The 19,144-nt window shown below is 36.8% G+C and overlaps 2 protein-coding genes across 2 annotated transcripts; both read right to left on the bottom strand.

Moving 5' to 3' along the window:
- Positions 1-4,512: 4,512 nt before the first annotated feature.
- On the bottom strand, positions 4,513-13,059 carry pnn (pinin, desmosome associated protein). Its single transcript, XM_077239057.1, has 9 exons — positions 12,854-13,059; positions 10,597-10,668; positions 10,445-10,513; positions 10,269-10,344; positions 10,096-10,190; positions 9,909-9,984; positions 9,577-9,732; positions 9,318-9,456; positions 4,513-6,217 (listed from the first exon to the last, which is right to left on the bottom strand). Exons 1-9 carry the CDS (start codon positions 12,964-12,966, stop codon positions 5,058-5,060), a joined length of 1,956 nt encoding a protein of 651 aa, XP_077095172.1. The 5' UTR covers positions 12,967-13,059; the 3' UTR covers positions 4,513-5,057.
- A 763-nt stretch (positions 13,060-13,822) lies between these two features.
- On the bottom strand, positions 13,823-18,008 carry gemin2 (gem (nuclear organelle) associated protein 2). The gene is made up of 10 exons (XM_077239056.1): positions 17,778-18,008; positions 17,148-17,232; positions 16,977-17,066; positions 16,808-16,867; positions 16,614-16,727; positions 16,444-16,488; positions 16,286-16,354; positions 14,359-14,469; positions 14,153-14,211; positions 13,823-14,058 (listed from the first exon to the last, which is right to left on the bottom strand). Exons 1-10 carry the CDS (start codon positions 17,894-17,896, stop codon positions 14,022-14,024), a joined length of 789 nt encoding a protein of 262 aa, XP_077095171.1. The 5' UTR covers positions 17,897-18,008; the 3' UTR covers positions 13,823-14,021.
- Positions 18,009-19,144: the final 1,136 nt, after the last annotated feature.

Genomic DNA, 19,144 nt, shown 5'->3' with positions numbered 1-19,144 from the left:
GTCTATATACTTTAATTGATATTTCTAATTCCATTGCTATTATTATAGTATTATACATAAACTATATGCTATTATCAATATGTGTTTTGTTATATTATGTAGCTACTTATACTATTATATAATTATACTATTCATTACTATTTTATTTGCTGTATACTGCTTGTTTATTTTATTGACTAAACTATTTACTATTACTTCCCACTTTATCTTATATTTACTATTTGCATTGCACTGTAGTTGTACCATATCATATGTATTACCATAAAGGATCCATCAGTTATCTTTGTTATTGCTAAAATCGGGTCAATCACAGAAAATGCTTTTTCCACAATAAGAAAACTTTATTTTATAAATGTAAAAATTAAATTATCTTCACAATTCTTAACCAATAATAAAAAGCCAGATAGCCTACATAAGCCTGAGCTTTGACAATTCCTTATTTAAAAAATGTTTTATAAGAACTATCGAGATTTTAAATAACTAGAGATGGAACTTTTTGTACAGCACGTACAAACCACTGAAATCAGTTGATAAATGTTTTTTTTTTTTATCCAGAAAAACCGCAGCTCACTTTACTTGCGTTTGACTACAGTGCAGTCTTGCCCTCCGCAAAATGGCGGACGCGTTGACGTGTCGCAGCAACGTTCCAAAGCGGCCAATAGGGTGTCTATGTATTTATTATAGGCTTGTTCGACTTGAACCGGCGCTGCGCAGACCGATCGGTTGATGACATCAAAGTACCGCGAGAGCGATTCAAAAGCATAAGGAGCCGTCTGCTCTCTAATCGCTCTCGCGGTACTTTGATGTCATCAACCGATCGGTCTGTGCAGCGCCGGTTCAAGTCGAACAAGCCTTTTGTCTATGCCTGCGGCTGCTCTCGAATCGCTCTTGCGCTACTTGAATGGCATACGTCACAGTCATGTGGCGTCGGCGCCATAGACATCATATGATATCTATGGTAGGCGCTGCATCAAGTCGGACACAATTTCTAACCGGCATGCACTGCTTCAAGTCAGCCGCCGATCGGTCTGCGCAGAGCTGCATGAAGTCGAACAAGCCTTATTTCATGTGACATGATTCTTTAAAAGGTCTTGAACTTCTTGAAAACTTCAAACTGGGGTCTATGGACTCCTAAAAGGTGTCACCTTTACCACTCGGCCATACATGTTTTTTTGTTTATGACTCAATCTGTCAGAAATTGTATTCTGCATTTATTTTTATATGCTAAAGCAGTTTTTACAATTCAGGGTGTCATAGAAAAGGGACACTTGTTTTTAAAAAAAATTTATGCTAAGAAGCCCTGAATATGATTCCGGGCTTCTTAGCATAAAAAAAAAAATTAAAAATCCAACATGGTTTTCAAAAACAACAAAAAGTTATGTGGGAAACAAGTCACAGGGTTGCCAACTCTCACGCATCTGGCGTGACACTCACGCATTCAGCCTCAATCTCACGGTCTCACGCTGAACAAAGAAATCTCACGCTAAATTAGACATTCTTCTGTGCTGTATTTTTTTTCACTCATGTGCACTAATTTCCGAATTACTATAAGCAAGTTGAGGCTCTTAACTGCTGATTGGACCACAGCATTTTCTCACGCAGAGAAAAATAGCGGACAAAGAGGACACTGACACCGACAGGGGTCTCCAACACGTCGCTCGCGAGCTACCAGTAGCTCGTGGCCTGATTGGAGGTAACTCGCCAAGGAGCCGTTCACATATCGCGTCTTTTGCGCGCTCAAGTTCGTTATTTCAAATGTAGGAAGCTCATAATTGAAGTGACGCGCTCATTTTTTCCAGGCGCAGTGAGATGAAAACATGCATTTGCTACTAAAACTTCTTTGTCATTGTGGAGAGCGCAGTGCATGGTTGCATAGCAACGACAGACGCCACGGGAAAATCGGACCGAATTTTACTATTAATAATAAAAGATAAGCTAATGTGCATTGTAAACGTCAGTAATTTATCTTTTTTGACTCATTCTTTTTATAAAAATGATTAAAAGGCTGAAATATGCAAGGTTTCTTTTTATAAAACTTTTTTGTCAAAACTTTATTTGAACTTGTAGGCTACATAGGCCTACTAGTAGATAACATGTCCAGTAACGTTACTCCTTTAAAATCTGGCCATAATTTTTAATGTTGTTATTTTAATGTTTATGTAAACAAAAAGTGCATATTAATGATAATTATTTTTGTTATTTGCTGGTTTTCGACATAAAACTTGGTGAATTGATTTTATTGTGTAGTATTAGTACTTTTTGAACAGGATTCTGTGATAACTGTGATCATTTTGGTCATCATGAAATGAAATTTCCATGCCATTTCATCTCTAGTCAAGATGCACTATAAAATCAACTATAATTATGTTTTGTTTTTACAGTATAATATGCAAAGTACAATTTTCTTTAAAAAAATGTTTCTCTGATTCTGTTCTTTTCTCTGACATTTAAGGGTGACATATGGGCCAACAAAAACTCTTTTAGGTCTAAAACAGTTTAGATAGTTGTTAATATGAGAGTTATGAGACATTATTTAAGAGATTAAAGTATTGTATTACATGCATGAGTAGGTCGATCGGCCACTATCTTTTTTAATTATTAATTTTTAATTCTCAGCTGTCAGATGTGCGGTTTGGCGCTTATAAATGTGACAGATCGCTGTAACGCGTCAGTTCAAACAGAAAAAAGAACACAATCAGTCTATAAAGCCCTCTTTAAATATCAAATTGTGTCGTCTACTTCATATCCAATTTAACTTTCAATATCTTTTAAAGTCTTTATCTTTATGTCCGACTGTAATGGTTGAACTGTATTGTTACTGGCGTTTCTTCGACATTTCACAGAAAGCAATGACTGTACCACACTTTCTAAAGACGTGTAGGCCTATAGGTTCAAACGAGATGTAGACAGCATGATAAAGTTTTTGTTCTCTACCCTGCATCACCTCTGTGAGCGTCGAGCCCGAGCCGGTCCCGTCTGAGCTGTAACTCTGTCCTGTTTACCCAGCACTTTTTCCTCTGGAGACGGATCAATAGAATGGCTTCATCAGAGACAGACACCGCTAATGAGGCTCAGAACAGCTGACTGCTCACTTTCACTGAGCGGGAACGACCGTAGGGGGCACGGAGGGTTACATTGGAAACATGAACAGAGATCCAGCGAGAAGTAATGACTACCCGTAGAGGTGAGCACATAACTTAAAGTCAACGTAAATTGCCATTAGTCATCATTTTACTTTCGTGAACTTATGTGTAGGCCTATAGGCCAATACCGTAGCCTATTCATAAACATAACATTACGTTACCTTTCACAAATGTGCATTAAGAAAGTGAATACTGACAGTTTTGATTCCATGCTGTCTTTAAGATGGAGACAGAATATTTCATACATTTCTACACACTATAGGCCTTATCTTTAATCGTTTTATTTATATCTTGCGGTCACCATTTTTGTATGCTGCGTAGTTCTCAGATGGAAACAATCCACAATTTGTTCAAGAATTATCTGGCAATCTGATTGGCCAAAGAAAGCATTTTCGTGCAAATGGCAGGCGAGAGTACAAATATCTATTTCAATATTGCCATGTTTTAGGAGGGAATTTTATGCAGTTGCATTGATGTGTTTAACTATGTGGAAATAACCAGATACCCTGCCAAATTATTACCCCCCTCGTTGAAGTCAGTACCTGATTGCCTAATCCTAACCACACCCCTAATCCTAACCCCTCCCCCACAACTAATCCTAAACCTACCAATGCTAGGGGGGGTAGTAATTTGGCGGGGGTCAAAATTCGGCACAACACCTGAAAAAGACCTGGGGAAATACAGCATGTTCTTATGGTGCTTTGCAAAGCATTACTGCCACCATGAGGTGGGGAAAAGAAAATAACTATTGCATGTTTCATTGTGGCTGCATTTTACTAGTTTACTTCTAATCAAGTACAACCTTATCTCATGAACATTCGGTTTTATCACAGAATATGTATGCGTGTACAAGAAATGTATGTAAACAACATGCATAATTTAATCCCCATTTAATCAGTTTAGACTTTATGCATTTTTCTCTTTGGATCAGCCATGCTTTTTAAATAAGCTTTTTTAATTAGTTTCCTTTTTCTGGTCCTCATAACTAATGATAAGGTGGCAAAATCTGGCCAGTTGATTAAAACTGCTGTAAACAATAGAGCAACTTTTACTACGACGAAACTGATTGGAAAAGAAATAAACCAAGAATAAATGTGCATTTCTTTCATTTTACTGTTTCATGTAAATGCAACAATATTTTTTCATAACTTAATCTGTTAGGCTAAAATTGTTAAATTAAAATGTTCAATAAAATAAAAATAAATATTTTGGGTTTATGTTCAATAAAATAAAATGAGCATAAGTGTTTGTTTTATGTCATAATACTGAAAGTAATGTCACTGCATACACAGTCTCAAGTGATGCTAAATTTATGTAAATAAACCATTTAAAATACACGTGCAAACATGAAAAACCAAGAACAGAATCATGAAGAGAAATTGTCTTTAATGTTTTCCCCATGTTAATGAATGATTTATACAAAAAAAAGAGACAATTTTGCTCCAACAAGAAAAAGAACCTCACTGTAAGATATTGTCAGAATGGATGCTTCATATTCACTTAATGTAAAAAAAAATTAAAAAATTCATGTTTGTATGGCATCACATAACCGAAAACGTCAGTGGCTACTGTATAACAGGAACTGGGAACACCGTGGTGGATCATCACGAGAAGCATATTTTAAGCATTGTTTCAGTCAGATAAAGTGAAAGGTCTGATACAGCATGAAACCAATACATTTAGAGTGATGGCTCTTAAAAGCAGAGTTTATTAATCTTAAAAATTCTGAGTCTGAGATACTGAAATAAACAGTTGCCAGACAAAACTAGAAGGAAAAAAAAACAAACATTGGAGATGAAGACTTCAAATGTAAAACCCACTCAAGAAAAACGATAAGGCAACTGCACCTCAAAAAACTATGGTAACCAGACGACGACCTTGAAGAAATTATGCAAGACTGGAAGCATAATTTTCTTAACGTCGATCCTTTCGATCAGACTTCCGATCTCTCTCGCTTCTGGAGGACCTTCTTCCTTCTGAACTTGTTCTCTTCCTGTCAGGTTTGGAGTTCTTGTCTTTAGACCCCTTGCTTTCCCGTCCGCTGCCTTTGGAGGACTTGTGTCCCCTCTCGCTGCCGCTCTTCCTGCGCTCCCTGTCCGACGGTCTCCGGCGGCGTTTGTGGTCTCGGCCGTCTCTATCCCTGCCACGGCTTCGGGAGCGTGAACTGGAAGACGACGAGGAGGAGCCAGAGGAACTGCTGCTGGAGCCACTAGAAGAAGAGCTGGATCCACTGGAGGAGCTTGAAGAGGAACTGGAAGAGCTGCTGCTACTTCGGCTTTTGCTCTTCTTTTCCCGTACCTTGGCCCGTCCGCGAGCGTCATCTGGCTCCCCGCCAGCTTCCTTTGTGTCCGCTTTGGCTCCTTGCGGTTGGACTGATGGTTCTTGGCTCTGCTCTTGAGACGGGACTTCTGGGTCAGGTTCAAACTGTGGCTGTTGGGTCTCAGGCGCAGTGACATCTTGTTTGGTGTCATGTTCTGTCACAGCAGGAGTTGGGACGTCCAATTGAGGCTCTTTACACTCCTCAGGCTGTGTTTCCATGCGGCTTTCGGGGGTTTGCTGAGAGTTCGTCACGACGTCCTGCTGAGTCTCATTCTCTGTATCCTGCTCTTCCTCCCTTCTCCCATTACCTACCGCTTCAACTATGGCTTCTGTACTCTCAACCTGCAACTTACTCTGTGTCTCTGCCTCCCTCACAACTTTCGTGACCTCCATCTGCTCTTCCTCGTCTTCCTTAACCGCTCTCACATCCTCCTCCTCATCTTCCTCCTCTGCCTTTCTCTCGCTCTCCTCATGTTTATCCTTCTCCTCTGCCTGCTCCTGCTCCCCCTCCCTCTCTCTAATCTCTGCTTCCACCTCCACTAAATCTTCCTCCTCATCCTCAATCTCCACATCATGCCTGTTACCTGTCCGCCCTACTCCAGCCTTACCCTCCTCTGGATCTTCTTTCTTCATCTCTTCAGCCCGACGGCTATCCTCCATTTCTCTGTCACCTGTCTTCTGGGACTGACGCCTTGGGCGAGCCTCCATTTTGTTGAGTTGCTCTGCAAAGGCTTCACGTCTCTCATCAAACACACCTGGAAATTTGACAAAATATTATATCCATGCATTTTATTTAAAATCAACTAGGGTTGGGCGGTATTTCGGTAATATCGCATACCGCGGGGTCTTAAAATAGCAACGGTATCAGTTTCAATACAGTCAGTACCGGCACTTATATATAATATAATTTATTCAATGCCTAAAAATGCTTATGTAGTTGTCATCAAGTGACAGTGTGGAGGAGAAAGAGAGAGAGAGGGGAGAGGCGGTAAATACTGACGAGGCAATTTGTAAATGTTGCAATAAAAAAGGTGACCGCGAGAGATGGAAACACCTCTAACCTAATGTCGCATCTCCGAAACAACCACCCACTCACTGCTGCGAAGATGAATTTTGCCCCGAGTTCATTAAATAAGCGCATTAGTTTAGATTTGTTAAAATATTATAATGTTATTTTTTTTACGTTGATAATGAAAACTGAACAGCACGAGTAAGATGGGATGCATCGGGAGTCAGACATTGACCACTTAATTAAGTTTCATTTTATAAAAGGCCTTTCTTTAAAGTGAATTTCGTTTTGTATAAATTGTATCTTAATTTTAATTTTTTTTTTATCAACCAATAATAAATAAGAATCAAATATAGCAGACAACAATCATGACATGATCGTGCGCTGGCGCGCCGCGGTCACTTGCATTGAAATCTCATCATAAATTAACCGAAACTCAGTGTATGTCTCACAGACATGACATATCTAAATAAAGCTTGAAATTTCATTAAACTAAACAGTTCGAAACGAAAAGAAATAGGCCACTCGCTGATTATTTAATCCATGATGTGCATTTCTCTCTATGCACGTTCATACGGAAATGGTGATCATCAAATTAAACGAAACTATTCCAAACAAAAAGAAATAGGCTAGCCTACTCTCTGATTATGTAATCCATGATGTGCATTTCTCTCTATCGTTCACTATGGAGATGGCGATTCGTCAATTTCTTTAAACGAAACAATTCAAAAGGAAAAGAAATATAGGCAGCATACTCTCTGATTAATCCATGATGTGCATTTCTCTCTACAGGCGCGTTCACTACGGAGATATCAATCGACAATTTCTTTAAACGAAACAATTCAAAACGAAAAGAAAAAGGCTACCCAATACCTTCTGATTATGTAATCCATGATTTGCATTTCTCTCTATATATGCGCGTTCACTAGGAGATGGCAATCGTCAATCTTTGCAGCACTGACAGAAAAGTTGTATTAATAAAAATCATTGGACGCTTGTCACCGGATTTACAAATACACTTCTTGCTTGTTAATTTAATTTAAATTAATTAATAAAATGAATACAATTGTCATAATTAAAATAATTAAATAGTATTAATTGCCCCATTTATAAATAGTATTTATATCTACCACCCCCTCAGCACCTGGGTTAAAAAATTATTTGGCGCCACCATATTATAACGGCTCACGTATTAAAAATAGTCGAGTCTAAATAGGGCTACGGCTCATATTACATTTAATGCCATCAGACGGGATCATGCACGGGTTGGCCTTGATTTTTTTTTTGCCCGATCTGGTATTCAGTTTCTGAACGGTGTAGGCACAAGCCAACAGTTTGGTGACGCTGTCTGAGCCTTATGTCATAATTAATTAGTCACGGTAATAGTGTTGTCACGATACTAGAATTTCTAACTTCGATACGATACCTTGAAAAATATCGATATTCGATACCATTTTCGATACCACAGAGAAAAAAACTGCCACAATATTAAGGAGGTCTTTTTTTATTTAAAGCTAAATATTACAAGTCTAGAACATGACAATGAGGTATATTTTACATGAAAAAAATGTCCTGAGTTCTATCCGTTAATATTTTTTCATTGGACAAGAGCTAACATGATCCGTTGTTTTTTTTATTACCTACTGTTATCAAAGATTAAAATATACTGTAACAAATGCATTGTTCATCGGTCATAAATGCTGGTTAATACATTAACGTAAATCAAAGATTAAAATATACTGTAACAAATGCATTGTTCATCGGTCATAAATGCTGGTTAATATATTAACGTAAATCAAAGATTAAAATATACTGTAACAAATGCATTGTTCATCGGTCATAAATGCTGGTTAATAGCCTACATTAACGTAATTTGATGAACAGATTTAAATGCAAACGTGCGTGCATCACACAATACAAACAATGCTCAATGGATTGGCATGAAGTCAAGTCACCTTTATTTATATATTGCTTTTAACAATACAGATTGTGTCAAAGCACTTAACAGTATCAAATTGGAGTGTGAAACGCGTCTCCGCGCTATTCTCCGACATGCCCGCTCGCGGTGTGTTTTTTACACGTGTCCGCGCTATTCTCCGGCATGCCCGCTCGCGGTGTTCTTTATCAATCAACCAAAGCCGGTCGCGGTGCCGCACTCGCCATCTTCCCTTTCACTTTTGCTATTTAACCAGAGCGAATGAGACGAGTGCGTCACGTGTCGTGTTTGTCAACGCGCCTTTGGCGAGAAGTGAAAGTGACCCCTCGGCTAGTATCGGTGTATCGATACTTCGGGAAATTAGTATTGGTACTGTTCCGATATTTCAGTATCGATATTTATCAAAATATCGATATTTTTGACAACACTACACGGTAATACCGTATACCCCGGTAAAATAGGGAGGAGGTTTGATGGTATCAAAATTTGGATACCGCCCAAGTCTAAAATCAACATATATTTTAAGTAGGGAAAAAAGATGCGGTAGTATTTCACAAGTTACTTTTAAAACACCTTTTTAGCTTCATTAGTTTATTTGAAACAGACTATTGGAAACTAATAATCCCATAGGGCTACGTAGTCTTTTAAAAAAAAATAAAAGTCATAGCTGCACGTTGCACAGCAGTACATCAACTTCTGTGTTCAACCAGTGAAAAGTACTGTAGAAAACACTTTGAATCATTTCAGATTTTCACTGTTTTAATTCATAGATACTTTAAAGCAACTTAAATGTGTTTGGTTTTGGTGCAAAGAAAACATCAGGTAAAATGTAAATATACCAGGAGTTAACAGAATCTAAAATATAATCTGTGAAAATGGATAAAGAAAACTAGTATCAATACACTCTTACCATTTAATTTTTTCTGAGACTCCTCCAGGAGCTTTTGAGTAGCCGAGCACATTCGCCCAGGCAGGTAGAAGATCGGGGGCTTGGTCTTCGTGCGAATGAACTTGATGAGCTTAGTATTATGTGCATTCCATTCTTCTTGCTGGAATTACATGAGAAAAACACATTGCATGTATGGAAAAGTCAGACCAAGGACAGTCTATCCAAAAAAAATACTGTCTGCAAGCATACAATAAAAGAGCCCTGCAGCTGAGACACATACCAGTTGAGCGAGCTCCACTTTGTGCTCCAGAAGTCGCAGCTCTGTTTGTTTGGCACGTCTTTCTTCAAAGAGCTCTCTCCTTTCACCCTCAACTTTTTTACGCTCCTGTTCTGCTTGCACTTCCAATTTCTGCTCAATTTCTTGGCGTCTTTTTAACTGGAGGGGGAGAAAAAACATGAAGCTTTAAAATCAAAGCAGCACTTCGTTTCAAATGCAGTTTGACTTAGTGTTGTGTGCAATTATCTGAAAATAGACATAAAGGAACCAAACAAATAGGACAAAAAAAAAACTAAAAAAAAAGACCTAGTACAAAATTCAAAGCATGCGTCTACCCGGTCTGTGGACACAGTAGACTCCTGTTTAAACTTCTGCAATGTTCCCATCAATAGGCCAAACATGCGCCGGTTTCTGAATGAGATAAAATAATCATTTTAAAATGAATTCAAGAAAATTTGCAGTGGAAAAAAAAAAAAATGATAAAAAAAGCTTTGCAGACATTGCCCAAAACAAAAACAGTACCTCTGCTTTCCTCTCTCGTCCATGGTCTGATCTTGAATAAGATCTCGGCGCGTACGTTCTTTGGAGGTAGCAACCACAGATGACTGCAACGCTGGCTATAGATAGAAAATAAAAACATGACTCAATAAAGGGACAATTCTACATGGGGGAGGGGACAAATGTGGTCTGCATACTTTTTTGACATCGTCATCATCCTCAGCGTCGCTGTCATGGCGTGAATCTCTCCTGGCTCGCTGATCCCCTGCCAACCTAGTTTGACAGACAATTTGTAAATACATTTTGGAAACTTGCAAACATGAACTTAATTCATAACATATCCAGAAATCAGATTATTGGTAAGACATCTCACCTCAAGAGTGCCCCTTCGATGTCCCTCTGTTTGGCTGGGGGTCCTACACCACTATCTGAGAGTCCACGCCTGAGAGGGGTTGACAGAAATTAAGGACAAATCCAACATGTACTTATTACAAGCAGTTACCTAAAAAAAAAACAGATTCTTACCTCAGCAAATTGATTCCACGCCCCCTACCTCCACCTGGGCCTGGGATGGTCAGCCTCCTATTTTGACCCGGTCTGGAGAAGGCAAAAGTTGCAGAGTTAATAAGCATAGCTTTAAATAAAAGAACAGAAAATTTAACCTCGACTATGACTGTGCAGCTTCTTGCTTAGAAACCTAATGTAAGCTTCACAATAACAATTTAGGTCAGTGGATATTAACTGACAAGCAAAGGACATAGACAACAGTAAATGCAACCTTTAAATTGTAAGAGAAACCGCTTTGCTTTTGCTGCATTCACTCATATTCTATTATAATATTGACAATATTGTTTGTAACCTTTAAAGGGTTATTAGTTCACCAAAAAATGAAAATTATGTCATTAATGACTCACCCTCACAACAGAACCGGAAGAGAATACAATGCTGAATAAAGTCATTGTTTTTGTTATTTTTGTAACAAAATGTATTTGATGCTTCAAAAAATTCTAACTAATCCACTGAGGTCACATGGACTACTTTGATGATGTCTTAATTGCCTTTCTGGACAAGGACAGTATACCGTACATAGATTTTCAATGGAGGGACAGAAAACTCGGACTAAATCTAAAATATCTTAAACTGTGTTCCGAAGATGAACGGAGGTCTTACGGGCTTGGAACGACATGAGGGTGAGTCATTAATGACATCATTTTCATTTTTGAAGGAACTAAACCCTTTAAGCCTCAAAGCTAGGCTAACTGTCATGCTTAGTAAAAAATTAGTAGAAGATATACACACTAACACACAAGTCATCTGTAAAAATTTGGCAAAACTATAGTGTGCAACTGGCACGTTCGGGAAGTAAAAATCCAAGTCATTTTCTTCATGGGTAAATTGATTTTGAACAATAACTTGTAACCCTTTAAAGACAGACTTACTGTAGTCAACAAGGTTAATAAATGGTACATACTTTTGTTTAAGCTGTCAGGTCACATTATTTCAACTTAAAATAATCATGTTTAACAGTGGAAATCCTGTGAAAACTACATTAGCTAGTTATGATTCTGCTAATAAATTTCAAATTAAAGAAACAAGCAGCAAACTGCGGCAAAATAACGCTCGCCCACTCAAATGGAGCGCTAAATAATGTAGACTCAGTATCCTTACATTCAACTGTAAGCCTAATATGCATATCTTGTATTAAAAAAAAGTATATATATATATATATATAAAAGAATGTACAGTGTAGTACTGTTTTGTTTTTTTTGTTTCAAAGTTTCTAATGTTGAGATTTAGCTGGTTAGTTTGGTTTATAACTAATATCCCAATGGGAAGTAAAAAAATTAAATAAAATAATAAAACACTTCTGGAACCAAAGCTGCTGAAAAATAGTGGGCACTGTTGCACTTTGACGACTCATCTGGCACTTGGTGGATTTCTGTCCAATCAAACGCACTATAGAATAAAGGTAAAATAGTTCTAAAATTCGTTCTAAATACAAAATAATAGCAGAGTCCAGACCAAAACTATAAAGGCACAGAGAAATGATACCTTTGGAATCACTTTCACCACCAGTTTTGTGTGTGTGAACGGTCCTAAAGAATGACCCGCCTCATGATACTCTGACACGTAAATTACCAAATCACGTAAATAATAAAGACTATTGGGTATTAAAAGCAATACCTCCCTTGTCGATTCCAAACATACAGTTCCAATTTGAAAAACTGGGTTACTGCATTTGGAAGACATTTTGTTACTTTTGTAGGATAACAAATTACGATACTATGTTGGGTCTCCAAAGATTTGGATGACAAGTCAGAAACACGCTTCACTTGCGATTCAAACAAAAAGAAAGCAAGTCCTTGCAGGACTAATGTATAACCTTTACTAATTTCAATTGCAAGTAGTTAAACTCTAAGAACCAATCTTCGAAGAGGACCTAATTTTTAATCTAATTAACATGTTCCTAAGGCTAGATTTACAATCAGCCTTCATTATACAGAATCTATTTTATACTGCGTATCATTGTGCTTGCCACAGATATGATGCTTGCTCTCCAGCATACTTATTTATGGGGCCTAGGTTATTTAGATAGCTCTGAGAGATCACTGCACAAAAATAAACACTAATCAGTGTAATATGTCGATGATTTAATCGCTGAAATTGAACACATGTGATACTTTAGCTTATGCGCTAGCCGCAATCTTAGCTAGCTAACGGGCCCTGGCTTATTTTCCACCAAATAAACGTTACTGATTAAAACGCTTTCATCAAGTAATACCTCAGTTCACCCGGATCTCTGCCGGTTAGTTTTCGAATATTTTCGTCCACACTCTTTAAGCTTTCCTTGGCTTTTTCCAGCTGGTCTTGTAAACTTCGAACGACCACCGCCATCTTGCTCTTCGTTTTCCAGCAGCTGCGCGTGGAGCGTCGTGCGCGCGCTAGGCTCAATGAAGGCGAGTAGCAATGATCACATGATCACATGGGCGTTCCTGCATATCAAAACTCCACACAGGTAAGAACCTATTTTTTACAGTCTATGGTAAGAACCGATGTGATTGACAGGATCGTCGTCGAGATACAGACGGCTGTGAGTAAAATTAATGTCAGTGTCAGACTTTACCGGCAGATACAAATAGTTTTCGGTCTCTTTATATTTTTTTACCCTTTATTGCAACATTATCCCAGATTTTCATTTTCAAATATGGCTGATAACAGTGATAAAGGTCCCTTGATTTTTCAACTATGAAAAACATTCCAAATATACAAGAAACCCCATAAATGAACTAACTATATATTATTTTGTTTCTTTTTTATTCATTTTGACCAAGTAGTTTCTTAAGAAATCTCACATGATCTTGCATATCACTTCTATGACATTTAGTCTCTTTTTATTTATTTTCACTCATTTTAAACAAATGCTATTAATTACTTGTGAGAAAATTTGAATTTGAATTCAAAGCATCAATATTTTGACTTAATAATATATTAAGTCAATAGTTACATCCCAATAGAATTAAAATTACAGAACCATTCTTAAAGTGTCTCACACTTTTTGAAAGAGATATATATATTTTTTTATTTTATTTATCAATTTTGGCTGAAATTATCATGGTTGTTGTTGTTGTTGTTTTTTCCAAGGGACATTTCTTTCATTTTCAATAAAAATTGGATGATTATTTGTTAGTTCTTTGCATGGTTTTGGAAAACAACACCATGACAAAGAAATGCTAATAAAGCCAAATATGTGTTTGCATTTTATGTAAAAAAATTACTTTTATTTGACAATACCAATGATTCAAATGACAGTCATTTGTAATTGTAACAGGTCTACTTTAATATTAAACAGAATTCAATGAAATTCCTATATTCTACAAAATCTCCAAAATATCTCTCATAGTTGCTCCAATTCACATGAATTTCTTCGTAAAGGCTCTTCCATCTGTTTCTCAGTCTTTGTCAGCCAAATCATTTTGCTCAAAATACCTTTAACAGAGAGAATTGAGATTATACTTCATAAGAACACCAGCACACATTTCAGGGAACCCTAAATCTGATTATAACAGCACATGTCAGTTACCTGGCAACAATACAAATCATCAAGTTAAGAGCTGACAAACGATCATCGTCTTTGCTCTCCTGGAAGAGAAAAATATTCAGTCTATTTTAGACAACCTATTTTAGGCTGTCAACAAACAAGCCTTCACTTGCGCAAATGCAACGGAAACAAGGGAGAAAATAGTGATACTTCAGCTTTTAATTCAGAGCAAACCAAAAGGTGTTTACCAGATTGGCACGCACTGTTGAGCAGCGTCTTGCCAACTCTCTGATAAGGGAATGTGCTTCAGGAAGCAGCGGCTTCTCAAGGCACGCTAGTAATGCATATAGCCATCTGCCCTGTGAAGATAAATGTTAGTGTATGCAATGTACAGATAAACTGAGCAAATACAGTTTAATAATACCTTTACATTTTAAAGGAAAACATGTTGTTTTAAAGGACAATTCCGGCCAAAAATGAACCTAGGGGTAAATAACACATGGGTACCGAGTCGGCCGTTCTCTGGGATGTGTTTTCATGATAATCGAATGTATAGAATAAGTTAAAATAAAAATCGCTAGTTAATATTTTTACTTATTCTATGCCCTATATACTAGCGTTATAAGATAATCTGTGGTAAAAGAAAACTAATATTAAAGATAAAACTGGGTACATTTGATTGTCATGAAAATTCATCCCAGAGAACGGTCGACTCGGGAACCCATGTGTTATTTACCCCAGATTCATTTTTGGCCGGAATTGTCCTTTAATATTGTACATGCAATAAAAATTCCTGTTTTTTATGGAACATTGCAGTATTTATTATAAATGATTTATTTGTGCACATCCTTATTTTTAAATTCATGCACACGTGATCTTTAATCAAAATAACTTCCACTCTTCTCTGATGACGTGTTCACTGGTGCGAGGGCGGGGCTACCTGTCACTCACCTGGGATCGACCAATAGAAAACCACAACAATCCAATTAATTTCAGATGGACAAAATCGAGTCCCGCACTACATTTTTTTCTTGTTCAAGAAGCCATTTCACTCAGATATATGCAGTGGATGACAAAGTACACAAATCAAGTACTTGAGTAAAAGTACTTGATTTGTAATGTACTCAAGTATTCAAAGTGAAAAGTACTGATCAATGAATGTTTATTTTGTAATTTCATATACTTTTACATTAATTTTATATTATCTATTTTCTATAATCCTACAGCTCAAAATACCTGAGGGAGGGGGAATGCTGGGTTGAACATCATTATGAATTGTCAGTTGCCAGCACTAGTCAGTAAGAAAGATTAGTGGATGCAGATACATAATATGTATTGTGTGTTGACAAATAATAAAGACAGACGTCACATAGGGCTAAATGAATAACATTTTAAAATGAACGCTATGCAAACATACTAGTTTTATATAATTTGAAATGGCGGGGAAGAATGCAAGTGCAATATTTGTGTTATTTTAATGTTATGTTTTGTTTTTTTACTTAAAATCTACACCGTTGAGATGGTGATATGGACATGCCTTCATTCAAGCATTACAGCTCACCCGTTTACAGCAGATTTAGTTCACAAACAACTGAGTGTCGTGACCTAAATATGATTTTCATTTACAATAATAAATCCTAAAATTCGTAATTTGTAACTTACTTTTCGCGCCTTTAGTTGCGTGCACACTCAAACTCAGAGGATCTCACAGTTCTCTGCTCATTTTGAGTCAGACTTGTAAATTCAGTTAACTGGAGACTCTGAACGGATCATTGAATCAGTGAGTTGTTTACTCGAGAACACTCCAATTTGTAAATGGATAGTTTCCGATTTACCAGGTTCATTGAAAAGAATCAGCTCGTTCACGAATCAGACACTGCTATTGCGTCTCGGAGCACCTGACAGTTTTTTCAGTTCAAAATAACGAGTAACAATATGTTTTTATAATACTCCAGTAAAGTACAGATACTTGAAAAATGTACTTAAGAACAGTAACAAAGTAAAAATACGTTACTGTCCACCACTACGTCAGAATAGGAAAGAAAAGACTAATAGCAACTTCTGTTTCATGGTGACTTCAAAGACAAAAAACTCGTTAAACATATCTCAAAACAATATCAAAGACAGGTCCTGATGCATATTATGGATATGACAAACTGGAGCAATTCAACTCACCAACTGTGGTACAAACTCTCTCTCCTCGAACCAAATGATTAAATACTCAAGCACCGCAGAGATGGTTGACTGAACAGAGAATAGAAATGAAGCAACAATTAAATATTCAATTAATACGTGATTATATATCATCACAGCTGCTATCAAATGACAGTTACCTGGTTTAGTTTGCTGACAATGCTCAGGAAAGGAGGGAAACCAGTCTGATAAAAAGGGATTCAAGAACATCAGATCATGACAGAATGCTCATGGTGTGATAATAAATCTACTTCATGTAATCCATTCATGCTGAAATGTGTTGATAATCTGATAAAGGCGGAATTAGTACCTTGACATAATCAAGACCCGGGTTAACGTTGTCTTCTTCTTTCGGCTGAATATCAAGACAAACATTCTCACCCAAGCAGAACCTCCTCCATCCATCCTCATCTTCAGTTTTGGGCTAAAGGGGGAGAAGTATTTGCTTTTTTTCCCTTTTTTTTCCTTCATTTTAAACTTCTGTCCACATAATAATTGTCTTACCATGACAACATTATCATCCAAAAACTGAGCTTTCCAATGCTGACGATGCTTGTTAACACTCTGAAAACAAGAAAGCAATTGACGATACTAGACAGACAAATGCTAGATACCTGATTTCCTGATTTTAAAAGTACAAGTAAAAGTAAACAATGCAGTTAAAATTAAACACCTGTCTGATATCTGAAAACTTGCTGACTTCTTGCTGCTGCCATTTCAAGCTAGGAGAGAAACCTTGAGGCGCGGCCAGACAACCTGTGATCTGTGAAACAAAATATGCAAAATTTTTACACACATAACAAGATTTACAACATGCTATACACTATTTACTCGTCTCACTCACAGACACATTCACAGATTGTTTCTTCTTCAGCTTCTTTGGATCAATTTGTGCCACAACAACATCTGGAAACAGAGACGCTTCCTTCCTGTAAAAATATAATGCTCACTGTAAAAACATAAATAAATTCATATAGTTGCATCTGAAAAATAATTAGACAAAAAGTATCTTATAAGAAATATCATCTTCCCTGTCAAAAACAAAAAGAGGCTGTTGGATTTAAATAGACAAATACTTAAGAGCCTATGATTGGATCATAATTGCAGTTGTTATTATTATTTATCTATTCAACACACGATGGACTCAGAGTTAAACACGAACACAAATATTAAGTACTCTACGTACCGAAAGAGCAAATATAAGTAAATATAATAGATAATAATAGAATAAAATAGATGAAAAGAATACGTTACATCATATGCAAAACCAAATAAACACAGAAGAAAGTATATCTGTGATATAAATTTTATTTTTGCAAGTTGTTTTTAAATTATATTAATGATCTAAACGGTGCATATTTAGGCATATTCATATTCAATAATAAGTAAACATGGTGCTTATATAAATAAGGTTCTACTTGCGACTACTGTGAAAAGATAGAATATTGAAGAATGAAGATGCAGAATGACTTACTGGACCTGTCTGAGATACTCTTGAGGGTTTCTGGGTGGTTCGTTTAAATTATATTCATCTGCGTCGCAGGACTCCACGGGCAGGAGTCTGGGCATCAACTCCTCCACATCTGACTTCATGTCTTTGCTTTATTTTTTCTGCGCGCTCAAAATAAATCAGCATTCATAAGTCGCTGTTGCACGCTCTCTATGTGCTTGTCAACCTCTCCATTTTGAAAACACTGGGCACGATGACGCCCAATGGACGCGACGGTAACCGTGGTGACTCTTATTCGCTCGCTATGGTACAGATGTAAAGATGTGTAGTGACATCTGTTGTTTGGGAGCAATATGAAGGCGAAGGGACAATGAAAACATAATGGATTTAGAATATAGAATAAAGAAGTAACTTAGAATATGAAGAATTGTCAATGCTATGCATACTTTTAAGTGAAAACATTTGACCCCTGGAAGTTAATTTTTTGGGCATTTTGATAACTTCATTTTTTTTTAACACATCAAAAACCCATAGTGTCACCCATGCTATATTATGTGAATTTAATCAAATGAAATTAAGCATGGAAAATAACCCACTAGAGACTAGACTGATAAATTAAATAAGGGTTTGTTTTCAGAACGTCAGACTCTGCAGACCTTTGCTCATTCCAATACTCCTATCAGTAATCATTCCTCTAACAACACTGTAACTGAGTGGGCTGACATGTTACCCAGATGCACTATGAATAAGTTATTATTGTAGCCTACTGGAAAGACCACTCGATTAATTATATTCAAAAAATATAATGAAACGATTCTGACCTGTATCTTTGAAACACTCTCTGGTATGGGTTGTTTATGAAAAGCATAGGCTATGTAGGCTAACCTTCCAGCTGAATATTTTCTGTATTTCATAACCACACTTTTAGTCGCACAGTTATTATCTTAAATGATTGAACTGATAATTTAGGTTAGTAATATTTACTGTGCCTGTTTTACAAGTCTTAAGGCCTGTTCACACCAAGAAGGATAACTATAACGATTAGCGTATACACACCAAAACACAATATCTTTCTGTTTATTCTAAGTATCCTCTGCAGTGTCTAATTGGCTTTCAATGTTTTTATCATTCATCAGCTGGAATTTTTTGTAAAAGTGATTCCAATTATATCGTTTCTCTGTGTTGTTATTAAATAGGCCTGGTTGTGGACTCTGCTATTTTTTAGATACAATGTTTTAAACGTTATCTTTATAATTAGCACATTTTTAATTGTGAATGGGCATTTGCTCGCTATAATATCTCAAGTAAAATCCAAACAAGGTAAAAAAAAAATATTGCTACTTCATGTAGTCTAACATTGTGAAACCTTATCAGTTTGAATGTGGCTTTGG

The sequence above is a fragment of the Siphateles boraxobius genome, unplaced genomic scaffold (assembly GCF_051911475.1).
Source record: "Siphateles boraxobius isolate OS27281-9 unplaced genomic scaffold, OSU_SipBor_1 22, whole genome shotgun sequence".
In the NCBI taxonomy this organism is placed as follows: Eukaryota; Metazoa; Chordata; class Actinopteri; order Cypriniformes; family Leuciscidae; genus Siphateles; species Siphateles boraxobius.
The sequence above is the reverse complement of the archived record's forward strand: the minus strand, read 5'-3'. Positions and strand labels throughout refer to the sequence as shown.